At 43.5% G+C, this 27,148-nt stretch overlaps 1 protein-coding gene across 3 annotated transcripts in view; it reads left to right on the plus strand.

The window, feature by feature from the left end:
* Nucleotides 1-650: 650 nt before the first annotated feature.
* The window catches only part of LOC133540843 (complement factor H-like), a 78,631-nt gene continuing 52,133 nt past the window's right edge, over nucleotides 651-27,148 (plus strand). For 2 of the 3 annotated variants that reach the window (XM_061883809.1, XM_061883807.1), the window contains exons 1-12: nucleotides 651-799; nucleotides 3,613-3,704; nucleotides 3,790-3,972; nucleotides 9,717-9,822; nucleotides 12,437-12,513; nucleotides 12,604-12,786; nucleotides 16,461-16,643; nucleotides 19,496-19,690; nucleotides 19,811-19,990; nucleotides 23,212-23,376; nucleotides 26,676-26,843; nucleotides 26,914-27,075. In XM_061883809.1, coding sequence (XP_061739793.1) covers nucleotides 3,635-3,704; nucleotides 3,790-3,972; nucleotides 9,717-9,822; nucleotides 12,437-12,513; nucleotides 12,604-12,786; nucleotides 16,461-16,643; nucleotides 19,496-19,690; nucleotides 19,811-19,990; nucleotides 23,212-23,376; nucleotides 26,676-26,843; nucleotides 26,914-27,075 — 1,672 coding nt within the window. In that variant the 5' untranslated portion in view covers nucleotides 651-799; nucleotides 3,613-3,634. The remainder of the gene's footprint in view (nucleotides 800-3,612; nucleotides 3,705-3,789; nucleotides 3,973-9,716; nucleotides 9,823-12,436; nucleotides 12,514-12,603; nucleotides 12,787-16,460; nucleotides 16,644-19,495; nucleotides 19,691-19,810; nucleotides 19,991-23,211; nucleotides 23,377-26,675; nucleotides 26,844-26,913; nucleotides 27,076-27,148) is intronic. The other variant, XM_061883808.1, reaches the window with a different exon arrangement.

Below are 27,148 nucleotides of genomic sequence, written 5' to 3' on the forward strand. Positions count from 1 at the left end.
ATAGTGAGAGTCCAGTCCATAGTGGATCCAACATAATAGTGAGAGTCCATAGTGGATCAAACATAATAGTGAGAGTCTAGTCCATAGTGCATCTAACATAATAGTGAGACTCCATAGTGGATCTAACATAACAGTGAGAGTCCAGTCCATAGTGGATCTAACATAATAGTGAGAGTCCAGTCCATAGTGGATCCAACATAGTTCAGCACAGTAAATAAATGGTTGATCAGCTCTCAGTCTGAACTTACTGACTATCTGACTCACTAATAATGAGTCAAAAGAATGTTTGTGGGCAAAAGTCAAAACACGTTGTCCCAAAACCACGTTGAGAAAGATGGACAAACACTAAATTGCCTAACCAACCAAGTCCTGAATAGTTGGAATTACCCTCATATTACGTTGTTTTTTTTTTTCAACATTAATCTACCACTTACTGAACAATAATATAATAATAACACACTTCCAAAATAATCAACTATTTTAGGAAAATTCTACAAACTTTTTCGTGAACTTAGTATATTTGCCTATATTTATTTTATTTCCTCCACTGCTGAACTTTGATTAGTTGCGAGTGAGCTTATTTTGTTTGTATTATTGATCCCTGCAAATGATTACCAGGAAGGTAAAACAAACAAAACCCAACAGTCCTACGTAAGCAAGTCTTGACAGGAATATTTTCTATATATTGTGACGTGTTAGGACTACTTGAATGGTGAGCTTCTATTTGGCAGAATTGGATGGACAGGACAAAAAACTGAACAGTTGAGACTTGGTTGTGGATTTTACGCGCCATTAAAAGGTGAGCTGGATGTATGTGTCGGATAGGTCATGTTCTCTCTTGTGGTCCGTGAGACTAAAGCTACACACTAAAAACAAATGCTGGGTTATTTTAATAACCCAATTTATGAGTGTTGGGTTAGATTTTGTGTTTTATTTTTATGAAGAGATATCCATTTTTGGGTTATAAGGGTATTATTTGAACTAAATTTTCTGGGTTTTCAAAACTATGACCCATTTTTGGGTTGTTTTTCAATGAGTATTAAATTGATTAATGGTCAATTGTACTGTGCAATCTACTAATAAAAGTCTCAATCAATCAATCAGGAACGCATTTTTGGGTAAAAGCCTTCTTTTTATTATTTAAAAAGTACATTTTTCCTGAAGGGAATTGTATGAATGGTTAATCTCATTAACAGTATTTAAAACCACACATTAAAATATATGAGCATGGTGTAAAGAACTAATATGTAAAATACAAATTGTCACTCATGTCTTGCTCGTGTGGAAATTTTAATGAGATAAAAATAATTTTGATCAGGAGTTGGGAAGGAGTACGACAAACCAGCTGTAGAATTTGCAGTTTTTCACAAACTATTGTGTCAAGGAATGCTAAATTGTGCAACCCAATAGTTGGGTTTGGAATAACCCAACATTCTAGTTGGCATAACTCGGTGTTTGTGTTAAATAAATTCAACCCAATAGTTGGGTTATGAATCAACCAACAGTGAGTTAGCATAATTCAACTTTTGTGTTGAATAAATTCAACCCAATAGTTGGGTTATGAATGAACCAACATTCAGTTAGCGTAATTCAACGTTTGTGTTAAATAAATTCGACCCAATATATGGGTTATGAATCAACCAATATTGAGTTAGGGTAACTCAACTATGTGTAAAATAAATTAAACCCAATAGTTGGGTTATGAATCAACCAACACTGAGTTAGCGTAACTGAACTTTTGTGTTAAATGAATTCAACCCAATACTTGGGTTATGAATCAATCAACAGTGAGTTAGAAAACTCAACTTTTGTGTTACATTAATTCAACCCAATAGTTGGGTTATGAATGAACCAACATTGAGTTGGCATAACTCAACTTTTGTGTTAAATAGTTGGGTCATGCATCAACCAACAGTGAGTTAGCGTAACTCAACATTTGTGTTAAATAAATTCAACCCAAAATATGGGTTATGAATCAACCAACAATGAGTTAGGGTAACTCAACTTTTGTGTAAAATAAATGAAATCCAATTGTTGGGTTATGAATCAACCAACATTGAGTTAGCAAAACTCAACTTTTCTGTTAAGTGAATTCAACCCAATACTTGGGTTATAAATCAATCAACAGTGAGTTAGCAAAACTCAACTTTTGTGTTGAAAAAATTCAACCCAATAGTTTGGTTACGAATCAACCTACATTGAGTTAGCATAACTCAACTTTTGTGTTTAATAAATTCAACCCAATAGTTGGGTTATGAATGAACCAACATTGAGTTAGCATAACTCAACTTTTGTGTTAAAGAAATGTAACCCAATAGTTGGGTTATGACTCAACCAACATTGAGTTAGTGTAAGTCAACTTTTGTGTTGAATAAATTCAACCCAATATTTGGGTTATGAATCAACCAAAATTGAGTTAGCATAACTCAACTTTTGGGTTACATAAATTCAACCCAATAGTTGGGTTATGAATCAACCAACATTGTGTTAACATAACTTATCTTTTGGGTTAAAGAAATTCAACCCAATAGTTGAGTTATGAATCAACCAACATTGTGTTAACATAACTTATCTTTTGGGTTACATAAATTCAACCCAATAGTTGGGTTATGAATCAACCAACAGTGAGTTAGCGTAACTCAACTTTTGGGCTAAATAAATTCAACCCAATAGTTGGGTTGTAAATCAACACACATTGAGTTAGCAAAACTCAACTTTTCTGTTAAGTGAATTCAACCCAATACTTGGGTTATAAATCAATCAACAGTGAGTTAGCAAAACTCAACTTTTGTGTTGAATAAATTCAACCCAATAGTTTGGTTACGAATCAACCTACATTGAGTTAGCATAACTCAACTTTTGTGTTTGATAAATTCAACCCAATAGCTGGGTTATGAATGAACCAACATTGAGTTAGCATAACTCAACTTTTGTGTTAAAGAAATGTAACCCAATAGTTGGGTTACGATTCAACCAACATTGAGTTAGCATAACTCAACTTTTGGGGGTAAATGAATTTAACCCAATAGTTGGGTTATGACTCAACCAACATTGAGTTTGTGTAAGTCAACTTTTGTGTTGAATAAATTCCACCCAATATTTGGGTTATGAATCAACCAAATTTGAGTTAGTGTAAGTCAACTTTTGGGTTACATCAATTCAACCCAATAGTTGGGTTATGAATCAACCAAAATTGAGTTAGCATAACTCAACTTTTGGGTTACATAAATTCAACCCAATAGTTGGGTTATGAATCAACAGACATTATGTTAACATAACTTATCTTTTGGGTTACAGAAATTCAACCCAACAGTTGGATTATGAATCAACCAACAGTGAGTTAGCGTAACTCAACTTTTGGGCTAAATAAATTCAACCCAATAGTTGGGTTATGAATCAACCAACATTGAGTTAGCGTAACTTAACTTTTGGGTTAAATAATCCAACGCAAAACTTGGGTTGAAAACATTTAACCCAAAATGTTGAGTTAAAATAACTCCAATTAGGGGTTCAATCTTTTCTGAACCAGCAGTTGGGTTTAAAATTGGGTTCATGTTTCACCCAACATGTTTTAGTGTGTTGTCAATCATTGAGAAACACTTTTTGTTTCAGTTGTGTTTCAGAGGAACGGAAAATGAACACAATAAGTCAAAGCTGTGTTCTATTATTATGGATGCATGCGCTGACCTTCATTAAATGTCAAGGTAAGACCCCAATAAAAAATGTCTCATTTGCTTTGTGTTCCATTTCAATTTGACGAATAATTTGACTTTTCTTCCCCACACACAGAATGCACTCTTGAAGATTTTATCAAGGGTCCCATGTTTGACTCCAACTTCGACACAACAGGTTTGGAAGCCACTTACCAAAGTCAGCAGCAGGTGAGAGTGCCCTGTGCTGTTGGCCACAGCGGATTCTTCAAACTCATCTGCAATAATGGCCAGTGGCAGTTTCGTGGCACTAAATGCCAGCGTAAGTCAGCACCTGTGGTTCTACTCCCTCTTTCTGCATCCATACATGAAAAATGACAAAGTGCATGTTGTGTTATGTCATGAACACCAGGATTGATGTGTCGAATGTATCATTATGTGAGAAGACCAGGTAGCTATTTTCTCTTAAACAAGGACATGAATATTACTGAGATGTGTAACTCAACAAATGGAGCCGAACATTTCAGTAACAAGAAGTTATTTTGTAGTTTTTTTGACACTTTGACTTGTGTGTAGCTGAATGATTTAATTCGCACATGACATAAAAATGCTAGGTCCCTCAAGGATTTTGCAAATTCATGCAAATCCATCCAATCCCAGTGAATCATGCACAAGCTCGCAACTTTGTCCAATGCTGACGAATTATCCGCTTTTAATGCTCTTTCCTTCTAATTATCAGTAATTATTAGTATTATTAGTTTTTAGCGTTGTAACGTGATACTAATGAATCGTATTCGGTACTATACCGCCTCTGAAAAGTACCGGTCTCAAGCCGTCGTCTTCTGGGTTCCATGGACCACCAAGGAAGGACATGACTTCAAGCAGTTGGACTTTGTTTATTTTTCAATAAACACCTCAGTCCAGGTCGCCTTTCCGCTCCTTTTTTCCGCTCGCTCCTTGTCTGTCTTTGGCTCTCCTCCTCTCTTGCTCTGCGTCAGCTGCACTCCTGCTCCTCTCCCCCTCCCGTTCACAGCTGCCGCCCTTTTTAACAGTGTGAAAGGTTTCGTTAATTTTATCCAGGTGCTTGATCCACGCACCTGATCTCGCTTGTGGCGTCGCTCCTGGCACGCCCCCCCTCACCCACCCACCCTCCCCTGCGCTGGTTTACGATCAGATGAGCATGTTCGGCAGTGCACAATTACTGAGTACTTACATGCAGACACAGTGTGTAGCCAGAAAAGGGAGAACGGACGCATTTTGGCTTGAAAACTAAAGATAAAGGTGAAGTTATAACACTGAAACGCCCTCAGGAAGAGATGGCTTCCAGTTTTGACACATTCCACCATTCTGGAAATTCAAACTACCCTTTTTTCCAAGTTCAGAAAAATTCCTGATTTTTTTCCGTAAATTCTGTACTAAAATTTTTCAATTCAACATGTTACTACTTTAACATTTCTCGACCAATTTTGGAAAATTTCAACACCAACCATTTCAACTCATTCAGACCATTCAAAGTTGTGTACCAGTTTAAAAGAAAATTGCCTCTTTTCCCGAAATTCCCAAACGTTTTGGAAATTCCAATCGAAATTAATTGGACATTTTTCAAACTTACACAATTCCCACAAAAAATCCCAGGTTTTCCCGAAATTCCGTAATGCAATTTTTCAAGTCAACATGTTACTACTAAAAATATTTCTCGACCGATTTGTAAATGTTTAACACCAACCATTTCAACTCATTCAGACCATTCCCAAAAAAATTCCCGCTTTTCCAGAAATTCCCAAATGTTGTGGAAATCCCCATCGAAATTAATTGGACATTTTTCAAACTTACACAATTCCCACATTCTTCAATCATTCCACCTTTGACATATTCCACCATTCTGGAAATTTAAACTACCCTTTTTTCCGAGTGCAAAAAAAAATTCCTGGTTTTCCCAAAATTCCAAGAATTCCGTAATACAATTCCTCAATTCAACACGTTCCTACTTCAACATTTCTCAACGGATTTGGAAAATTTTAACACCGACCGTTTCAACTCATTCAGACCATTCAAGTTTTGTGCCATTTTTTTTTTTTTAATTCCGGCTTTGACCGAAATTCCCAAATGTTTTGGAAATTCCCATCGACATTATTGGGACATTTTTCCCATTCCACACCATTCCACTTTCACAATTCTGGAAATTCAAATGTGACGGTCTCAAGCCGTCGTCTTCTGGGTTCCATGGACCACCAAGGAAGGACATGACTTCGAGCAGTTTGACTTTGTTTATTTCTCAATAAACACCTCAGTCCAGGTCGCCTTCCCGCTCCTTTTTTCCACTCGCTCTTTGTCTGTCTTTGGCTCTCCTCCTCTCTTGCTCTGCGTCAGCTGCACTCCTGCTCCTCTCCCCCTCCCGTTCACAGCTGCCGCCCTTTTTAACAGTGTGAAAGGTTTCGTTAATTTTATCCAGGTGCTTGATCCACGCACCTAATCTCGCTTGTGGCGTCGCTCCTGGCACGCTCCCCCACCCACCCTCCCTCCCCTGTGCTGGTTTACGAGCAGATGAGCATGTTCGGCAGTGCACAATTACTGAGTACTTACATGCAGACACAGTGTGTAGCCAGAAAAGGGAGAACGGACGCATTTTGGCTTGAAAACTAAAGATAAAGGTGAAGTTATAACACTGAAACGCCCTCAGGAAGAGATGGCTTCCAGTTTTGACACATTCCACCATTCTGGAAATTCAAACTACCCTTTTTTCCAAGTTCAGAAAAATTCCTGTTTTTTTTCCGTAAATTCTGTACTAAAATTTTTCAATTCAACATGTTACTACTTTAACATTTCTCGACCAATTTTGGAAAATTTCAACACCAACCATTTCAACTCATTCAGACCATTCAAAGTTTTGTACCAGTTTAAAAGAAAATTGCCTCTTTTCCCGAAATTCCCAAACGTTTTGGAAATTCCAATCGAAATTAATTGGACATTTTTCAAACTTACACAATTCCCACAAAAAATTCCAGGTTTTCCCGAAATTCCGTAATGCAATTTTTCAAGTCAACATGTTACTACTAAAAATATTTCTCGACCGATTTGTAAATGTTTAACACCAACCATTTCAACTCATTCAGACCATTCCAAAAAAAATTCCCGCTTTTCCAGAAATTCCCAAATGTTGTGGAAATCCCCATCGAAATTAATTGGACATTTTTCAAACTTACACAATTCCCAAATTCTTCAACCATTCCACCTTTGACATATTCCACAATTCTGGAAATTTAAACTACCCTTTTTTCCGAGTGCAAAAAAAAATTCCTGGTTTTCCCAAAATTCCAAGAATTCCGTAATACAATTCCTCAATTCAACACGTTCCTACTTCAACATTTCTCAACGGATTTGGAAAATTTTAACACCGACCGTTTGAACTCATTCAGACCATTCAAGTTTTGTACCATTTTTTTGGACCGAAATTCCCAAATGTTTTGGAAATTCCCATCAACATTATTAGGACATTTTTCCCATTCCACACCATTCCACTTTCACAATTCTGGAAATTCAAATGTGACCGTCTCAAGCCGTCGTCTTCTGGGTTCCATGGACCACCAAGGAAGGACATGACTTCGAGCAGTTTGACTTTGTTTATTTTTCAATAAACACCTCAGTCCAGGTCGCCTTTCCGCTCCTTTTTTCCGCTCGCTCCTTGTCTGTCTTTGGCTCTCCTCCTCTCTTGCTCTGCGTCAGCTGCACTCCTGATCCTCTCCCCCTCCCGTTCACAGCTGCCGCCCTTTTTAACAGTGTGAAAGGTTTCATTAATTTTATCCAGATGCTCGATCCACGCACCTGATCTCGCTTGTGGCGTCGCTCCTGGCACGCTCCCCCACCCACCCTCCCTCCCCTGCGCTGGTTTACGAGCAGATGAGCATGTTCGGCAGTGCACAATTACTGAGTACTTACATGCAGACACAGTGTGTAGCCAGAAAAGGGAGAACGGACGCATTTTGGCTTGAAAACTAAAGATAAAGGTGAAGTTATAACACTGAAACGCCCTCAGGAAGAGATGGCTTCCAGTTTTGACACATTCCACCATTCTGGAAATTCAAACTACCCTTTTTTCCAAGTTCAGAAAAATTCCTGTTTTTTTTCCGTAAATTCTGTACTAAAATGTTTCAATTCAACATGTTACTACTTTAACATTTCTCGACCAATTTTGGAAAATTTCAACACCAACCATTTCAACTCATTCAGACCATTCAAAGTTTTGTACCAGTTTAAAAGAAAATTGCCTCTTTTCCCGAAATTCCCAAACGTTTTGGAAATTAATTGGACATTTTTCAAACTTACACAATTCCCACATTCTTTAACCCGTTCAAACCATTCCACCTTTGACACATTCCACCATTCTGGAAATTCAAACTACCCCTGTTTCCAAGTTCCAAAAAATTCCCGGTTTTCCCGAAATTCCATAATGTAATTTCTCAAGTCAACAAGTTACTACTAAAAATATTTCTCGACCGATTTGTAAATGTTTAACAACAACCGTTTCAACTCATTCAGACCATTCCCAAAAAAATTCCCGCTTTTCCAGAAATTCCCAAATGTTGTGGAAATTCCCATTGAAATTAATTGGACATTTTTCAAACTTACACAATTCCCACATTCTTCAACCATTCCACCTTTGACATATTCCACCATTCTGGAAATTTAAACTACCCTTTTTTCCGAGTGCAAAAAAATTCCTGGTTTTCCCAAAATTCCAAGAATTCCGTAATACAATTCCTCAATTCAACACGTTCCTACTTCAACATTTCTCAACGGATTTGGAAAATTTTAACACCGACCGTTTCAACTCATTCAGACCATTCAAGTTTTGTACCATTTTTTTAATTCCGGCTTTGACCGAAATTCCCAAATGTTTTGGAAATTCCCATCGACATTATTAGGACATTTTTCCCATTCCACACCATTCCACTTTCACAATTCTGGAAATTCAAATGTGACCGTCTCAAGCCGTCGTCTTCTGGGTTCCATGGACCACCAAGGAAGGACATGACTTCGAGCAGTTTGACTTTGTTTATTTTTCAATAAACGCCTCAGTCCAGGTCGCCTTTCCGCTCCTTTTTTCCGCTCGCTCCTTGTCTGTCTTTGGCTCTCCTCCTCTCTTGCTCTGCGTCAGCTGCACTCCTGATCCTCTCCCCCTCCCGTTCACAGCTGCCGCCCTTTTTAACAGTGTGAAAGGTTTCGTTAATTTTATCCAGGTGCTTGATCCACGCACCTGATCTCGCTTGTGGCGTCGCTCCTGGCACGCCCTCCACCCCCCCGCCTCGCCGCTCGCTCGCCATCTCCGCCTCCTCGTCGCCATCTTCGTCGCCTCCGCCTCTCCACATCAAACTACCCCCTTTCCAAGTTAAAAAAAAAATCCCGAAATTCCAGGAATTCCATAATACCATTTCTCAATTCAACATGTGACTACTTCAACATTCCCCGACCGATTTAGAAAATGTCAACACCAACCATTTCAGCTCATTCAGACCATTCAAAGTTTTGTAGCATTTTCAAAAGAAATTCTTGCTTTTCTTGAAATTTCCCAAATGTTTTGGAAATCCCCATCGACATTATTAGGACATATTTCCCATTCCAAACCATTCCACCTTTGACACTTTCACCATTCTGGATGGTCTCAAAGCCGTCGTCTTGTGGGTTCCATGGACCACCAAGGAAGGACATGACTTCGAGCAGTTTGACTTTGTTTATTTTTCAATAAACACCTCAGTCCAGGTCGCCTTTCCCCAAATGTTTGGGAAATCCCGATCGAAATTATTTCAAACCATTCCACCTTTGACACATTCCACCATTCTGAAAATTCAAACTACCCTTTTCCAATTTCACAAAAATTCCCATTTTTTCCCAAATTTCCCTAATACCATCCACTACTTCATTATTTCTAAGCCCGTTTTAAACAATTCTAACTTCAGCATTTCACTTCAACTTCAGCATTGGAGCATTCAAACGCAATTCCTTCCGGAATGACCTCTTTCTAGTTAAATGACGAGTTCCATTCCGTCTCACCTGTTCTCTCTTTTCAAGCACGGCCATGCGGTCACCCCGGTGAGGCCCAGTTTGCGGATTTCCATCTGGAGCTGGGCGATGATTTCGTCTTTGGCTCGCAAGTCAAGTACACCTGCCACAAAGGGTAAAAAAAAAAGCAAAAAAAAAATTTAGTTCAATAAACTTCAATATTTAAAGGCCTACTGAAATGAAATGTTCTTATTTAAACAGGGATAGCAGGTCCATTCTATGTGTCATACTTGATCATTTTGCGATATTGCCATATTTTTGCTGAAAGGATTTACTAGAGAACATCGACGATAAAGTTTGCAACTTTTGGTCGCTAGTAAAAAAGCCTTGCCTGTACCGGAAGTAGCAGACGATGTGCGTGTGACGTCACGGGTTGTGGAGCTCCTCACATCTGAACATTGTTTACAATCATGGCCACCAGCAGCGAGAGCGATTCGGACCGAGAAAGCGACGATTTCCCCATTAATTTGAGCGAGGATGAAAGATTCGTGGATGAGGAAAGTGAGAGTGAAGGACTAGAAACAAAAAATAAGACAGGGCAATGGGAGCAATTCAGATGTTATTAGACACATTTACTAGGATAATTCTGGAAACTTTTGGTCGCTAGTAAATAAGCCTTGCCTGTACCAGAAGTAGCAGACGATGTGCGCGTGATGTCACGGGTTGTGGAGCTCCTCACATCTGAACATTGTTTACAATCATGGCCACCAGCAGCGAGAGCGATTCGGACCGAGAAAGCGACGATTTCCCCATTAATTTGAGCGAGGATGAAAGATTCGTGGATGAGGAAAGTGAGAGTGAAGGACTAGAAACAAAAAATAAGACAGGGCAATGGGAGCAAATTCAGATGTTATTAGACACATTTACTAGGATAATTCTGGAAACTTTTGGTGGCTAATAAATAAGTCTTGCCTGTACCGGAAGTAGCAGACGATGTGCGTGTGACGTCACGGGTTGTGGAGCTCCTCACATCTGAACATTGTTTATAATCATGGCCACCAGCAGCAAGAGCGATTCGGACCGAGAAAGCGACGATTTCCCCATTAATTTGAGCGAGGATGAAAGATTCGTGGATGAGGAAAGTGAGAGTGAAAGACTAGAAAAAAAAAAAAAAAAGACAGGGCAGTGGGAGCGATTCAGATGTTATTAGACACTTTTACTAGGATAATTCTGGAAACTTTTGGTGGCTAATAAATAAGTCTTGCCTGTACCGGAAGTAGCAGACGATGTGCGCGTGACGTCACGGGTTGTGGAGCCCCTCACATTTGAACATTGTTTACAATCATGGCCACCAGCAGCGAGAGCGATTCGGACAGAGAAAGCGACGATTTCCCCATTAATTTGAGCGAGGATGAAAGATTTGTGGATGAGGAAAGTGAGAGTGAAGGAATAGAAAAAAAAAAAAGACAGGGCAATGGGAGCGATTCAGATGTTATTAGACACATTTACTAGGATAATTCTGGAAAATTCCTTATCTGCTTATTGTGTTGCTAGTGTTTTAGTTAGATTATATGGTCGTACCTGAAAGTCGGAGGGGTGTGGCCACGGGTGTGGTGACCGCCAGTGTCTCTGAGGGAAGCCACGTTTCTCGACGAGGCGAAGCGAAGGCAGCCGTTGGGGCCGGGCTGACATTTTTTTTTCCCCTCCTCCACGGTGGAAGCATCCCACGTTCGGGGGCAGCCGGTCGGAGGGGAGTGGCCGTGCGCTACCCGAGGGTCCCTGGTTCAATCCCCACCTAGTACCAACCTCGTCACGTCCGTTGTGTCCTGAGCAAGACACTTCACCCTTGCTCCTGATGGGTGCTGGTTAGTGCCTTGCATGGCAGCTCCCTCCATCAGTGCGGGAATGGGTGAATGTGGAAGTAGTGTCAAAGCGCTTTGAGTACCTTGAAGGTAGAAAAGCACAATACAAGTACAACCCATTTATCTATTTATTAAGAGAGTCCGCAGCTGCCTATTTGACGGTAAGAGCCGACTTATTACCACCATTTTCTGACCGCTCTGTTCCATAGTAAAGCGTCACCTTCGGGAATGTAATAATGATAATAATAATAATGGATTAGATTCATATCGCGCTTTTCTATTGTTAGATACTCAAAGCGCTCACAGAGAAGTGGGAACCCATTATTCATTCACACCTGGTGGTGGTAAGCTACATCAGTAGCCACAGCTGCCCTGATTGGTGGTGGTCGGCCCCTCCGACCACCACCAATCATTCATTCATCATTCATCCACCGGTGTGAGCGGCACCGGGGGCAAAGGGTGAAGTGTCCTGCCCAAGGACACAACGGCGGCGATTTGGATGTCAATAGGTGGGAAGCGAACCTGCAACCCTCAGGTTTCTGGCACAGCCGCTCTACCCACTACGCCATGCCGCCCCTTGTAAACAATGAAACACCTGCTGTGTTTGTGTTGCTAAAAGCAGCTGAAATACACCGCTTCCCACCTACAGCTTTCTTCTTTGACGTCTCCATTATTCATTGAACAAATTGCAAAAGATTCAGCAACACAGATGTCCAGAATACTGTGGAATTATGCGATTTAAGCAGAGGACTTATAGCTGGGATCGGGCTGGGAAAAAATTAGATTTATTGATATATAAACTATCAGACCGCGTGGTCGGTAGTAGTGGGTTTCAATAGGCCTTTAAGGGGTCTTTTATATTCAAACCACAGAATTTCTAGTCCCATAGGTGAAACTCTGGCATTTTCTGCTTTGTTCGTGTTCCAGTTACCAAATGGTCAGCCGCACCAACTACCGACGTTGCGTGCTGGAAGGATGGAGTGGTACTATTCCGGTCTGTGAAGGTAAACGCCGCAGCGTGGTGGACGACAGTCATGTGGTTTCTCTTGTGTCATTTGGTTATTTTCGGGACAACCCCTCTGTTTTTGTGTCAGTGGTCCACTGCCCGGCGATCAACGTGGAAGACAACGTGGAGGTGATCGGTGACGCGGAAGAAGCCAACTTTGGCAACGTGCTCCAGTTCAGCTGCAAGAAGAGCAATGAAATCTTGATCGGGTCTTCAGAGATGTCCTGCGACGAGAACGGAAAATGGAGCAACACTCCTCCAAAATGCGAAGGTACGTTCAGAATGTAAACATTTTTTTGGACCGAGAGATACTGCACACTAGCGTTGTCCCGATAGCAAAATGATTTTTGATACTTTTCGGTACTTTTCTAAATAATTGCATAATTGGCTGTATTTCAACAAAAAAATCATAGGGTACAAACCCCGTTTCCAAATGAGTTGGGAAATTGTGTTGGATGTAAATATAAACGGAATTTGTAAATCATTTTCAACCCATATTCAGTTGAATGCACTACAAAGACAAGATATTTGATGTTCAAACTCATAAACTTTATTTTATTTTTGCAAAAAATAACTAACTTAGAATTTCATGGCTGCAACACGTGCCAAAGTAGTTGGGAAAGGGCATGTTCACCACCTTTTCTTTTAACAACACTCAGTAAACGTTTGGGAACTGAGGAAACGAATCGTTGAAGCTTTGGAAAGTTTTATGTAGAGCTTCAGTCGTTCAACAGTCCGGGGTCTCCGCCGTCGTATTTTACGCTTCATAATGCGCCACATATTTTCGATGGGAGACAGGTCTGGACCAGGAAAGTACCTGCACTCTTTTTTTACGAAGCTACGCTGTTGTAACAAGTGCTGAATGTGGCTTTTTTTTTTTTTTTGCAAATAATAATTAACTTAGAATCTCATGGCTGCAACACGTGCCAAAGTAGTTGGGAAAGGGCATGTTCACCACTGTGTTACATCACCTTTTCTTTTAACAACACTCAATAAACATTTGGGAACTGAGGAAACTAATTGTTGACGTTTTGAAAGTGGAATTCTTTCCCATTCTTGTTTTATGTAGAGCTTCAGTCGTTCAACAATCCGGGTTCTCCGCTGTCGTATTTTACGCTTCATAATGCGCCACACATTTTCCATGGGAGACATGTCTGGACTGCAGGCGGGCCAAGAAAGTACCCGCACTCTTTTTTTACGAAGCCATGCTGTTTTACACATGCTGAATGTGGCTTGGCATTGTCTTGCTGAAATAAACAGGGGCGTCCCTGAAAAAGACGGCGCTTAGATGGCAGCATATGTTGTTTCAAAACCTGTATGTGCCTTTCAGCATTAATGGTGCCTTCACAGATGTGTAAGTTACCCATGCCTTGGGCACTAATGCACCCCCATACCATCACAGATGCTGGCTTTTGAACTTTGCGTGGATGGTTCACTTCCTCTTTGGTCCGGATGACACGATGTTGAATATTTCCAAAAGCAATTTGAAATGTGGACTCGTCAGACGACAGAACACTTTTCCACTTTGCATCAGTCCATCTTAGATGATCTCTGGCCCAGAGAAGCCGGCGGCGTTTCTGGATGTTGTTGATAAATGGCTTTCGCTTTGCATAGTAAAGCTTAATCAGTATTTTTTGCCACCTTTCCCAACTTCTTTGTCACGTGTTGTTTGCATCAAATTCTAAAGTTAATGATTATTTGCGGGAAAAAAATATGTTAATCAGTTTGAACATCAAATATGTTGTCTTTGTAGCATATTCAACTGAATATGGGTTGAAAATGATTTGCAAATCATTGTATTCTGTTTATATTTACATCTAACACAATTTCCAACTCATATGGATGTGCGCGTGACTTCACGGGTTGTGGAGCTCCTCACATCTGAACATTGTTTACAATCATGGCCACCAGCAGCGAGAGCGATTCAGACCGAGAAAGCCACGATGTCCCCATTAATTTGAGCGAGGATGAAAGATTCGTGGATGAGGAAAGTGAAAGTGAAGGACTAAAGAAAAAAAATAAGACAGGGCAATGGGAGCGATTCAGATGTTATTAGACACATTTACTAGGATAATTCTGGAAACTTTTGGTCACTAATAAAAAACCCTTGCCTGTAGCAGACGATGTGCGCGTGACGTCACAGGTTGTGGAGCTCCTCACATCTGAACATTGTTTACAATCATGGCCACCAGCAGCGAGAGCGATTCAGCCTGAGAAAGCGACGATTTCCCCATTAATTTGAGCGAGGATGAAAGATTCGTGGATGAGGAAAGTGAGAGTGAAGGACTAGAAAAACAAATAAGACAGGGCAATGGGAGAAATTCAGATGTTATTAGACACATTTACTAAGATAATTCTGGAAACTTTTGGTCGCTAATAAAAAAGCCTTGCCTGTACCGGAAGTAGCAGACGATGTGCGCGTGACGTCACGGGTTGTGGAGCTCCTCACATCTGAACATTGTTTGCAATCATGGCCACCAGCAGCGAAAGCGATTCAGCCTGAGAAAAGAACGATTTTCCCATTAATTTTAACAAGGATGAAATATTTGTGGATGAGGAAAGTGAGAGTGAAGGACTACAAAAAATTCAAAATAAATAAAATAAGTCTATACAGTGGGAGCGATTCAGATGTTATTAGACAAATGTACTAGGATAATTCTGGAAAATCCCTTATCTGCTTATTGTGTCACTAGTATTTTAGTGAGATAATATGGTCGTACTTGTACAACCTGAAGGTCGGCGCCGCACCTTTCTTCAGCCCCAGTCGACGGGTGGTGGTGACGCCCATCCCCGCCCTTCGCAAGGGACCCTCTTCGAAACACGAGCTTCCGAAATGATCGCTGCATAATACACTGTACTTTGTGTGTGTGTGGTCCAATCCAACCGTGTTGGCTTAACCGCTCTGTTCCATAGTAAAGCTTCACCGTCATCTTTCGGGAATGTAAACAATAAAACACCGACTTGTGTTGCTAAAGCCGGCCGCAATACAACGCTTCTAACCTACAGCTTTCTTCTTTGACGTCTCCATTATTCATTTAAAAAATTGCAAAAGATTCAGCAACGCAGGTGTCCAGAATACTGTGGAATTATGAGATGAAAACAGACAACTTATAGCTGGGAACGGTGCTGGAACAAGATGTCCTCTACAATGTGTGACATCACGGGCACGCGTCATCATACCGAGACGTTTTAGCATGATACTTCCGCGCGAAATTTAAAATTGCAATTTAGTAAACTAAACCGGCCGTTTTGGCATGTGTTGCAATGTTAATATTTCATCATTGATATATAAACTATCAGAATGCTTGGTTGGTAGTAGTGGGTTTCAGTAGGCCTTTAATTGGAAGGAAATTTGAGGACAACCGGTTTTTAATACAGGATACACACTCCAAAAAGTCAGATACAAAGTGAAAGAAGGAGCATAACAGTAGAAAATCATCTTTCGGGAATGTAAACAATGAAACACCGACTGTGTTTGTGTTGCAATGCAACGCTTCTAACCTACAGCTTTCTTCTTTGACGTCTCCATTATTCATTTAGAAAATTGCAAAAGATTCAGCAACGCAGATGTCCAGAATACTGCGGAATTATGCGATGAAAACAGACGACTTATAGCTGGGAACGGTGCTGGAACAAGATGTCCTCTACAATGCGTGACGTCACACGCACCCGTCATCATACCGCGACGTTTTAGCATGATACTTCCGCACGAAATTTAGAATTGCAATTTAGTAAACATGTGTTGCAATGTTAATATTTCATCATTGATATATAAACTATCAGACTGCGTGGTTTCAGTAGGCCTTTAAACATAAATCACTGCGTCAGTTGAAACCTAATCACCCTAATCACAATTTTTCAGTGGTACGTAGGGTCTTACCTTGTTTGGTAAAATTTTTGTTTGTTGCTCTATTCATTCTTGTGTTTTTCTCCGTTAATACACAGAGATCAAATGCCCAGCGCCAGTCATCGAAAATGGCTTTGTGCCAAGCAATACCGACGAGTACAAAGAGCACGAAGTCCTGTTTTATCAGTGTAATCCAAAATACAAACAGGCCGAAGGGAGACCTTCAAAATGCACAAAGGTCGGGTTGAGAGCCGAGTGGAGTCCCGCACCCTCATGTGAAGGTAAGTTCAAGTTTACTTGACGACTAAAAGGACAAGATCACGGGTACAAGGGGCTGAAACGAGTTTCCTCCGCCGGGTGGTGGGTCTCTCCCTTAGAGATAGGGTGAGAAGTTCTGCCATCCGGGAGGAGTTCAAAGTAAAGCCGCTGCTCCTCCACATGGAGAGGAGCCAGATGAGGTGGTTCGGGCATCTGGTCAGGATGCCAACCGAGCGCCTCCCTAGGGAGGTGTTTAGGGCACGTCCGACCAATAGAGGCCACGGGGAAGACCCAGGACCCATGGTTCTCACCTGGGAAAAGGTGGAGTGCCATCTCCGGGTTGGGGAGGAGACCCTGCCCCAAGTGGAGGATTTCAAGTACTTAAGAGTCTTGTTCACGAGTGAGGGAAGAGTGGATCGTGAGATCGAGAGGTGGATCGTTGCGGCGTCTTCAGTAATGCGGACGCTGTATCGATCCTTTGTGGTGAAGAAGGAGCTGAGCCGGAAGGCAAATATCTCAATTTACCGGTCGATCTACGTTCCCATCCTCACCTATGGTCATAAGCTTTAGGTTATCACCGAAAGGACAAGATCACGGGTACAAGGGGCTGAAACGAGTTTCCTCCGCCGGTTTGCGGGGTTCTCCCTTAGAGATAGGGTGCCATCAGGGAGGAGTTCAAAGTAAAGTAGCTGCTCCTCCACATGGAGAGGAACCAGATCAGGTGGTTCGGGCATCTGGTCAGGATGCCACCCGAACGCCTCCCTAGGGAGGTGTTTAGGGCACGTCCGACCAGTAAAAGGCCACGGGGAAGACCCAGGACCCATGGTTCTCACCCGGGAAAAGGTGGAGTGCCATCTCCGGGTTGGGAAGGAGACTCTGCCCCTAGTGGAGGATTTCAAGTACCTTGTAGTCTTGTTCACGAGTGAGGGAAGAGTGGATCGTGAGATCGAGAGGCGGATCGGTACGGCGTCTTCAGTAATGCGAACGCTGTATCGATCCGTTGTGATGAAGAAGGAGCTAAGCCAGGAGGCAAAGCTCCCAATTTACCAGTCGATCTACATTCCCATCCTCACCTATGGTCATGAGTTTTGGGTTATGACCGAAACGACAAGATCACGGGTACAAGGGGCTGAAACGAGTTTCCTCCACCGGGTGGTGGGGCTCTCCCTTAGAGATAGGGTGAGAAGCTCTGCCATCAGGGAGGAGTTCAAAGTAAAGTAGCTGCTCCTCCATAGGGAGGTGTTTCGGGCACGTCCGACCAATAGAGGCCACGGGGAAGACCCAGGACCCATGGTTCTCACCTGGGAAAAGGTGGAGTGCCATCTCCGGGTTGGGGAGAAGACTCTGCCCCAAGTGGAGGATTTCAAGTACCTTGTAGTCTTGTTCACGAGTGAGGGAAGAGTGGATCGTGAGATCGAGAGGCGGATCGTTGCGGCGTCTTCAGTAATGCGGACGCTGTATCGATCCGTTGTGGTGAAGAAGGAGCTGAGCCGGAAGGCAAAGCTCTCAATTTACCGGTCGATCTACGTTCCCATCCTCACCTATGGTCATAAGCTTTGGGTTATCACCGAAAGGACAAGATCACGGGTACAAGGGGCTGAAACGAGTTTCCTCCGCCGGTTTGTGGGTCTCTCCCTTTGAGATAGGGTGAGAAGCTTGGCCGTCCGGGAGGAACTCAAAGTAAAGCCGCTGCTCCTGCCACCCGAACACCTCCATAGGGAGGTGTTTCGGGCACGTCCGACCAATAGAGGCCACGAGAAGACCCAGGACCCATGGTTCTCACCTGGGAAAGGGTGGAGTGCCATCTCCGGGTTGGGGAGGATCAGTGCGGCGTCTTCAGTAATCTGGACGCTGTATCGATCCGTTGTGGTGAAGAAGGAGCTAAGCCAGGAGGCAAAGCTCTCAATTTACCGGTCGATCTACGTTCCCATCCTCACCTATGGTCATGAGCTTTGGGTTATGACCGAAAGGACAAGATCACGGGTACTAGGGGCTGAAACGAGTTTCCTCCACTGGGTGGTGGGTCTCTCCCTTAGAGATAGGGTGAGAAGCTCGGCCGTCCGTGAGGAGCTCAAAGTAAAGTAGCTGCTCCTCCACATGGAGAGGAGCCAGATGAGGTGGTTCGGGTATCTGTTTAGGATTCCACCCGAACGCCTCCCTAGGGAGGTGTTTAGGGCACGTCCGACCAGTAAAAGGCCACGGGGAAGACCCAGGACCCATGGTTCTCACCTGGGAAAAGGTGGAGTGCCATGTCCGGGTTGGGGAGGAGACCCTGCCTTAAGTGGAGGATTTCAAGTACCTCAGGGTCTTGTTCATGAGTGAGGGAAGAGTGGATCGTGAGATCTGTGCGGCGTCTTCAGTAATCTGGACGCTGTATCGATCCGTTGTGGTGAAGAAGGAGCTGAGCCGGAAGGCAAAGCTCTCAATTTACCGGTCGATCTACGTTCCCATCCTCACCTATGGTCATGAATTTTGGGTTATGACCCAAAGGACAAGATCACGGGTACAAGGGGCTGAAACGAGTTTCCTCCGCCGGTTTGCGGGTTTCTCCCTTAGAGATAGGGTGCGAAGCTCTGCCGTCCCGAAGGAGCTCAAAGTAAAGCCGCTGCTCCTCCACATGGAGAGGAGCCAGATGAGGTGGTTCGGGCATCTGGTCAGGATGCCAACCGAGCGCCTCCCTAGGGAGGTGTTTAGGGCACGTCCGACCAGTAGAGGCCACGGGAAAGACCCAGGACACGTTGGGAAGACTATGTCTCCCGGCTGGCCTGGGAACGCCTCGGGATCCCCGGGAAGAGCTGGACAAAGTGGTTGGGGAGATTGAAGTCTGGGCTTGGATGGATGAGTGTGGTAATGACTTGACCTTCTTCTTTCACAGTTGTAAAATGCAAAGTGACACTGCCAAGCATCGAAGGAACCAGCTATGAACCTGATTCCATGAATGTATTCATACCTGGCGACAAAGTAAAAGTCACATGCGGACAAAACTTCTGGATTTTGAACTCTCGGCAGACCTCGGTAGTATCGACCTGCCAAGAAAACGGAAAATGGACCATCAGACCTGTATGCCAGGGTATGCAACTTGCTTCAAACATAACCATGTCAGAGCAAAGGTTTCCTTCAAAAGCCGGTAACAATGATGCTGGTCTGGACCTCGGTCACTAAATATACTTTTTGTCTTCTTCTGTTCTAGAATTTACGTGCAGAAACCACCGAGACAAAACTGTATCGTACTGGAACGTGTACTGGGGACAGGTTATAAAGTTGAACACTTCTGTTGAGTATCAATGTAACCGAGGACACAAACCCACTGCTGGTGCCACCAGACTAACGTGCACCAAAGACGGATGGACACCAAATCCACCCTGTCGAGGTATGTATCGTCCTACTTGTCTCATGTTGCTGGAGTCACACCATTTGATGTCATTTTTTTGTGTGTGGTGTGGCTCTTAGAGGGGAACTTCCCTTTGTTTGCCAAGTGTTCACAATCTTTATGAGGGACAGGAAGACAAAAGGTGATTTGTAACAGAAAAAATTGCCTCGTTCTTCATAGAGTCCAGTCCGTAGTGAATCTAACATAATAGTGGGAGGCCAGTCCATAGTGGATCCAACATAATAGTGAGAGTCCAGTCCATAGTGGATCTAACATAATAGTGAGAGTCCAGTCCATAGTGGATCTAACATAATAGTGAGAGTCCAGTCCATAGTGGATTTAACATAATAGTGAGAGTCCAGTCCGTAGTGAATCTAACATAATAGTGGGAGGCCAGTCCATAGTGGATCCAACATAATAGTGAGAGTCCAGTCCATAGTGGATCTAACATAATAGTGAGAGTCCAGTCCATAGTGGATCTAACATAATAGTGAGAGTCCAGTCCATAGTGGATCTAACATAATAGTGAGAGTCCTGTCCATAGTGGATTTAACATAATAGTGAGAGTTCAGTCCATCGTGGATCCAACATAAGTGTGAGAGTCCAGTCCATAGTGGATTTAACATAATAGTGAGAGTTCAGTCCATAGTGGATCTAACATAATAGTGAGAGTCCTGTCCATAGTGGATCTAACATAATAGTGAGAGATTCTAGTCCATTGTGGATTTAACATAATAGTGAGAGTCCAGTCCATAGTGGATCCAATATAAGTGTGAGAGTCCAGTCCATAGTGGATCTAACATAATAGTGTAAGAGTCCAGTCCATAGTGGATCTAACATAATAGTGAGAGTTCAGTCCATAGTGGATCTAACATAATAGTGAGAGTCCAGTCCATAGTGGATCTAACATAATAGTGCAAGAGTCAAAAGTTATTTACATTGTTATCCTGAAGCTAACTGTGGAGGGGGCGTGGCCTGCGGGCCTGCAGCGAGAGGTGCGTAGAGGGCCCACCTGGGCCTTGTTATCTAATCACCTGTCGCTCTGTTATAAGCAGCAGCCAGGAGGAGAGACTGGGTTGGAGCTGGAAATACTATTGCTGGAAAGCAACTGAGAGACTTATTGAAAAATAAAACAATATTATAACCCTGAAACAGGCTCTCATGTCGGTGCTTGGGGGTCTGAAGAACCCCCAGGAGGGCAAGCCCCACACTAACCAATAAAAAATAAATAACTTCTTACCATTAACGCAACTTCTTGAACAGGTGCGGTAGAAACGGATGGATGGATTAAAAAGGCATGAGAATGTTTTATAATTTTAACATTATTTTTAACACAAGTGGAATTATTCATTACTTATCGTGTTAAGCAACGTCAGCTCAGATTTATCCGAGAGCCCGATGCAGTCATCAAAAGAGCCACATCTGGCTCTAGAGCCATAGGTTCCCTACCCCTGGTGTAGATTAATAATTCATTTTATACCGCTTGTCCTTAATAATTTTGACCAAAAAAAATAGGTGTATAAATGACACAATATGTTACTGCATATGTCAGCAGACTAAATTAATAGCCTTTGTTTGTTTACTTACTACTAAAAGACAAGTTGTCTTGTATGTTCACTACTTTATTTAAGGACTTAATTGCAAAAATAAAATTTTTTAATGCACCCTAAGATTTTTTGTTAAAATAAAGCCAATAATGCCACTTGTTGTGGTCCCCTTTAAACGAACGGTGGTACATCCCCGGACAGGAAATGCCAAAAGACAACTTCAAATTTTGGTTTCAAGTTAATTAACAACCTGCAGAAGTTGTTTTTTTTTTCCCAAATAATGTTATCATGTGCTGCTGTGGGTTATTTGGATTAACACTGATGGTTTGTTTTTGGACGATGTTTTCAAGAAACATCAAGTTGTGTTACCTCGGATTCAGGAGGAACAGTGTGGTTTTCGTCCTGGTCGTGGAACTGTGGACCAGCTCTATACTCTCGGCAGGGTTCTTGAGGGTGCATGGGAGTTTGCCCAACCAGTCTACATGTGCTTTGTGGACTTGGAGAAGGCATTGGACCGTGTCCCTCGGGAAGTCCTGTGGGGAGTGCTCAGAGAGTATGGGGTACTGGACTATCTTATTGTGGCGGTCCGCTCCCTGTATGATCAGTGCCAGAGCTTGGTCCGCATTGCCGGCAGTAAGTCTAACACGTTTCCAGAGAGGGTTGGACTCCGCCAAGGCTGTCCTTTGTCACCCATTCTGTTCATAACTTTTATGGACAGAATTTCTAGGCGCAGTCAAGGCGTTGAGGGGTTCCGGTTTGGTGACCGCAGGATTAGGTCTCTGCTTTTTGCAGATGATGTGGTCCTGATGGCTTCATCTGACCGGGATCTTCAGCTCTCACTGGATCAGTTCGCAGCCGAGTGTGAAGCGACCGGAATGAGAATCAGCACCTCCATGGTTCTCGCCCGGAAAAGGGTGGAGTGCCATCTCCGGGTTGGGGAGGAGACCCTGCCCCATGTGGAGGAGTTCAAGTACCTAGGAGTCTTGTTCACGAGTGAGGGAAGAGTGGATGGTGAGATCGACAGGCAGATCGGTGCGGCGTCTTCAGTAATGCGGACGTTGTTCCGATCCGTTGTGGTGGAAAAGGAGCTGAGCCGGAAGGCAAAGCTCTCAATTTACCGGTCGATCTACGTTCCCATCCTCACCTATGGTCATGAGCTCTGGGTCATGACCCAAAGGACAAGATCACGGGTACAAGCGGCCGAAATGAGTTTCCTCCGCCGTGTGGTGGGTCTCTCCCTTAGAGATAGGGTGAGAAGCTCTGCCATCCGGGAGGAACTCAAAGTAAAGCCGCTGCTCCTTCAAATCGAGAGGAGCCAGATTAGGGCACGTCGAACCAGTAGGAGGCCACGGGGAAGACCCAGGACACGTTGGGAAGACTATGTCCCCCGTCCGGCCTGGGAACGCCTCGGGATCCCCCGGGAAGAGCTAGACGAAGTGGCTGGGGAGAGGGGAGTTTAGGTTTCCCTGCTTAGGCTGTTGCCCCCGCGACCCGACCTCGGATAAGCGGAAGAAGATGGATGGATGGGTTTGTTTTTGGTTGCAATAAAATCCCTATTTGAACAATTTCCACAGGCTTGGGAATGGCAACTAAACCCGAAGTCACCTGCAAACCAGCATTACCGGTAATAACACATACTGTACAATACCTAATCGCATTTATTATTTTTTCCAGAAATATTATGTGACAGTAAGAAAATCCAGAATGCAGTCAATTTGGATGACGGCCAGCATATTTACAGAGAATACGATCGAGCCCAATTTGTCTGCAAGAGTTCTCGAGAAAGGTTTACGCTCACTTGTGAAGCACGTGGTTGGAGGGGTTCTGTACCTTGTGCAGGTAAGAAACAACCTTTGCACTTTTGTGAAAAGAAAAAAAAGGAATAGTATTACAACAGACGGGAAGCTAGGAATCATGCAGAGACAAAGTTCAATTTTGCTCAATTGAGGAGAGACGTGTTTTGGGCTGTACTTTAGTTACAGATCCAAACTACGTTCTAAAAGTCCAGCCCACGTGCTTAAGCTATTTCTTTGGGAGGTCCCAGGTTACATCACTGAGGCTGTCGCTGAGGGAAGGGTGAAGTGAAGTGAAGTGAATTGTATTTATATAGCGCTTTTCTCTAGTGACTCAAAGCACTTTACATAGTGACACCCAATATCTAAGTTACATTTAAAGCAGTGTGGGTGGCACTGGGAGCAGGTGGGTAAAGTGTCTTGCCCAAGGACACAACGGCAGTGACTAGGATGGCGGAAGTGGGAATCGAACCTGCAACCCTCAGGTTGCTGGCACGGCCACTCTACCAACCGAGCTATACCGGGGGGTAATCTCGACAGCTCCAGTTAGACAAAATATACAAGTTGTGCTCATAAGTTGACATACCCTGGGAGAATTTATGATTTCTTGGCCATTCTTCCGAGAATATGTAACTGAAACTGAAAAAGGGAAAAAAATGGGCTGCATGGTCGAGTGGCCAAAAAGTTAAATTTTGGTCTCATTGCTCCAAATTACTTTGTTACAGAAGTTTTGAGGCTTGTCTCTGTGTTGTTTGGTGTGATGTAAGCGGAATACTTTGTGACATTTGCGCAGAAATGGCTTTCTTCTGGCGACTCGACCATGCAGCCCATTTTTCTTCAAGTGCCTCCTTATTGGGCATCTTCAAACATCCACAACCACAATTTTTCAGAGAGTCCTGTATTTCAGCTGAAGTTATTTGTGGATTTTTCTTTGCATCTTGAACAATTTTCCTAGATATTGTGGCTGAAATTGTTGCTGGTCTACCTGAATCCCTCATTTTCCACTTCTTACTCAGTGTTTGAACACTGCTGATTGGCATTCTCAATTCCTTGGATATCTATTTATAACCCTTTCCTGTTTTATGCAGTTTAATTACCTTTTCTCGCAGATCCTTTTTCCTTCCCCAAGACTCAGAATCCAGAAACATCTTTGCAGCACTGGATGAAAGATGCAATGGTCTGTCAAAAGCCCAGAAACTCATTGATTAACACTTATGAGCACAACTGTTTGATTATACAAAAATGCAAATCTACCGACAGTCGGGATATTGCCTGGTCTCTGCTCTGTCTGCGTCACGGTACTCGATGTTCGGCTTTGGCAGTCAGCAGGCCGATTCTGGAAAACAAACGCTGATACAAGACTGCACAGACAAAGAAAAATACAACTTCAGCACAATTGATAATAACTATAGCAATGGCCCTTAAGCATAAGTGTTGTGTAATAATATATACAGAATTTTTAGAACAGTTACAATAGTCTGTAAAAAGTTCAAGTTAGGTTAGGTAGGTAGGTAGGTAGGTAGGTAGGTGGGTAGGGCTTTATTGTCATTGCAAAAGTACAACAAAACTTTGTTTTCAGCACAAACCCGTTCAAGGTCAGACTGGTGTAGGTAATAGCATTGCTATGCACAAACTACTTTGCCAGGTCGGCTACACGCACACCTCGGTCATATTTTCATGATTCCTTTCTTTTGATTCAATGGAGTGGGGTCCCATGGGGTCCCGTGCACCCTCAAGGGTCCTTGAGGGTGCATGGGAGTTTGCCCAACCAGTCTACATCTGCTTTGTGGACTTGGAGAAGGCATTCGACCGTGTCCCTCGGGAAGTCCTGTGGGGAGTGCTCAGAGAGTATGGGGCAACGGACTGTCTGATTGTGGCGGTCCGCTCCCTGTACGATCAGTTTTAGAGCTTGGTCCGCATTGCCGGCAATAAGTCGGACCTGTTTCCAGTGATGGTTGGACTCCGTCAAGGCTGCCCTTTGTCACCGATTCTGTTCATGGACAGAATTTCTAGGCGCAGTCAGGGCGTTGAGGGGATCCGGTTTGGCGGCTGCAGGATTAGGGGTCTGCTTTTATTTTTGACTTCATCTGGCCAGGATCTTCGCCTCTCACTGGATCGGTTCGCAGCCGAGTGTGAAGCGACTAGGATGAGAATCAGCACCTCCAAGTCCGTGGCCATGGTTCTCGCCCGGGAAAGGGTGGAGTGCCATATCCGGGTTGGGGAGGAGATCTTCCCCCAAGTGGAGGAGTTCAAGTACCTCGGAGTCTTGCTCACGAGTGGGGGAAGAGTGGATCGTGAGATTGACAGGCGGATCGGTGCGGCGTCTTCAGTAATGCGAACGCTGTATCGACCATTTGTGGTAAAGAAGGAGCTGAGCCGGAAGGCAAAGTTCTAAATTTACGGGTTGATCTATGTTCCCATCCTCACCTATGGTCATGACCTTTTGGGTTATGACCGAAAAGACAAGATCACGGGTTCAAGCAGCCGAAATTAATTTCCTCTGCCGGGTGGCGGGGTTCTCCCTTAGAGATAGGGTGAGAAGCTCAGTTATCCGGGAGGAACTCAGAGTAAAGCCGCTCCTCGTCCACATCGAGAGGAACCAGATGTGGTGGTTCGGGCATCTGCTCGGGATGCCACCCGAACACCTCCCTAGGGAGGTGTTTTGGGCACGTCCGACCGGCAGGAGGCCAAGAGGAAGACCCAGGACACGTTGGGAAGTCATGGCTTGTCATGGCCCTGCAGCAGACAGGGAAAGGCTTCATAGAGTGGTCAAGGCGGATCAGAAGATCATCAGCCGCCCTCTCCCCTCTCTGATGGACATCTACACCTCCCGCTGCCTCAACAGAGCCAGTGCCATCATCAAGGACAGCACCCGCCCTGGCTCTGACCTGTCCCATCTGCTGCCCTCTGTGAAGGGCTACAGGTGCATTAAAACCAAAACAAACGGGCTAAAGAACAGCTTCTTCCCCAGGGCCATAACCACCCTGAACGGACTGCCCCATTGACCCTCAGAACTGCCTTCTCTTCGGTGTACTCATTGTTTTGTGCTTTCTTGCAAGCACACATCGTACTGTAGGAATGGCCTCAATCTCGTTACCCTGCGTAATGACAATAAAGCTGATTCTGATTCTGAAGTCTATGTCTCCCGGCTGGCCTGGGAACGCCTCAGGATACTCGGGATGGATGGATGATTCAATGAATATCATCCACTTCTTCCTCTTCCATCTTTGGGACTTCACAACCTGTCACCGCATTTTGTTTCAACACTTTAACTGCATGTTGTGCTGTCAATCAACTTTATGGTTTAGTTTCTGCTAAGTACCGTTGGCCCACTTCTCGTTTCAGAACAACAATGCCAAAATCCTGACCTCAGGAGTGCCGAAATTGTGCATAATGATAAGAACTATTATGACCACGGTGAAGAAGTCCAATATGCATGCAAGAACGACATCGACCGCCAGTTCACGGTTACCTGTGAATTTGGTGTGTGGACTGGGATTCAGAACTGTTCAGGTGAGACCAGATAACCATCCTGATGTGGACTAGAATAGGTTTTCCAATCGGATGTGATGTCGTACTACAGCTTGCCTGGAACAGGATGTGATCCACGGCTTTGCTGTTGGCCGCCCATCAAAAGAAAAACTCTACTATACGTGCAATGAAGGTTACAAACTTCCCACTAAAGGATGGTGGGGTGAGGCAACTTGCGTTGATGGACTGTGGTTTGGACTGGAGCAATGTGTGGGTAAGGACGTAGTACATTAACTGCCTTTAAAAAGAATGTAATTGATACTGTCGCAGAAATGTTGATTAAAATT

Source organism: Nerophis ophidion, linkage group LG22 (genome assembly GCF_033978795.1).
Source record: "Nerophis ophidion isolate RoL-2023_Sa linkage group LG22, RoL_Noph_v1.0, whole genome shotgun sequence".
Classification (NCBI taxonomy): domain Eukaryota; kingdom Metazoa; phylum Chordata; class Actinopteri; order Syngnathiformes; family Syngnathidae; genus Nerophis; species Nerophis ophidion.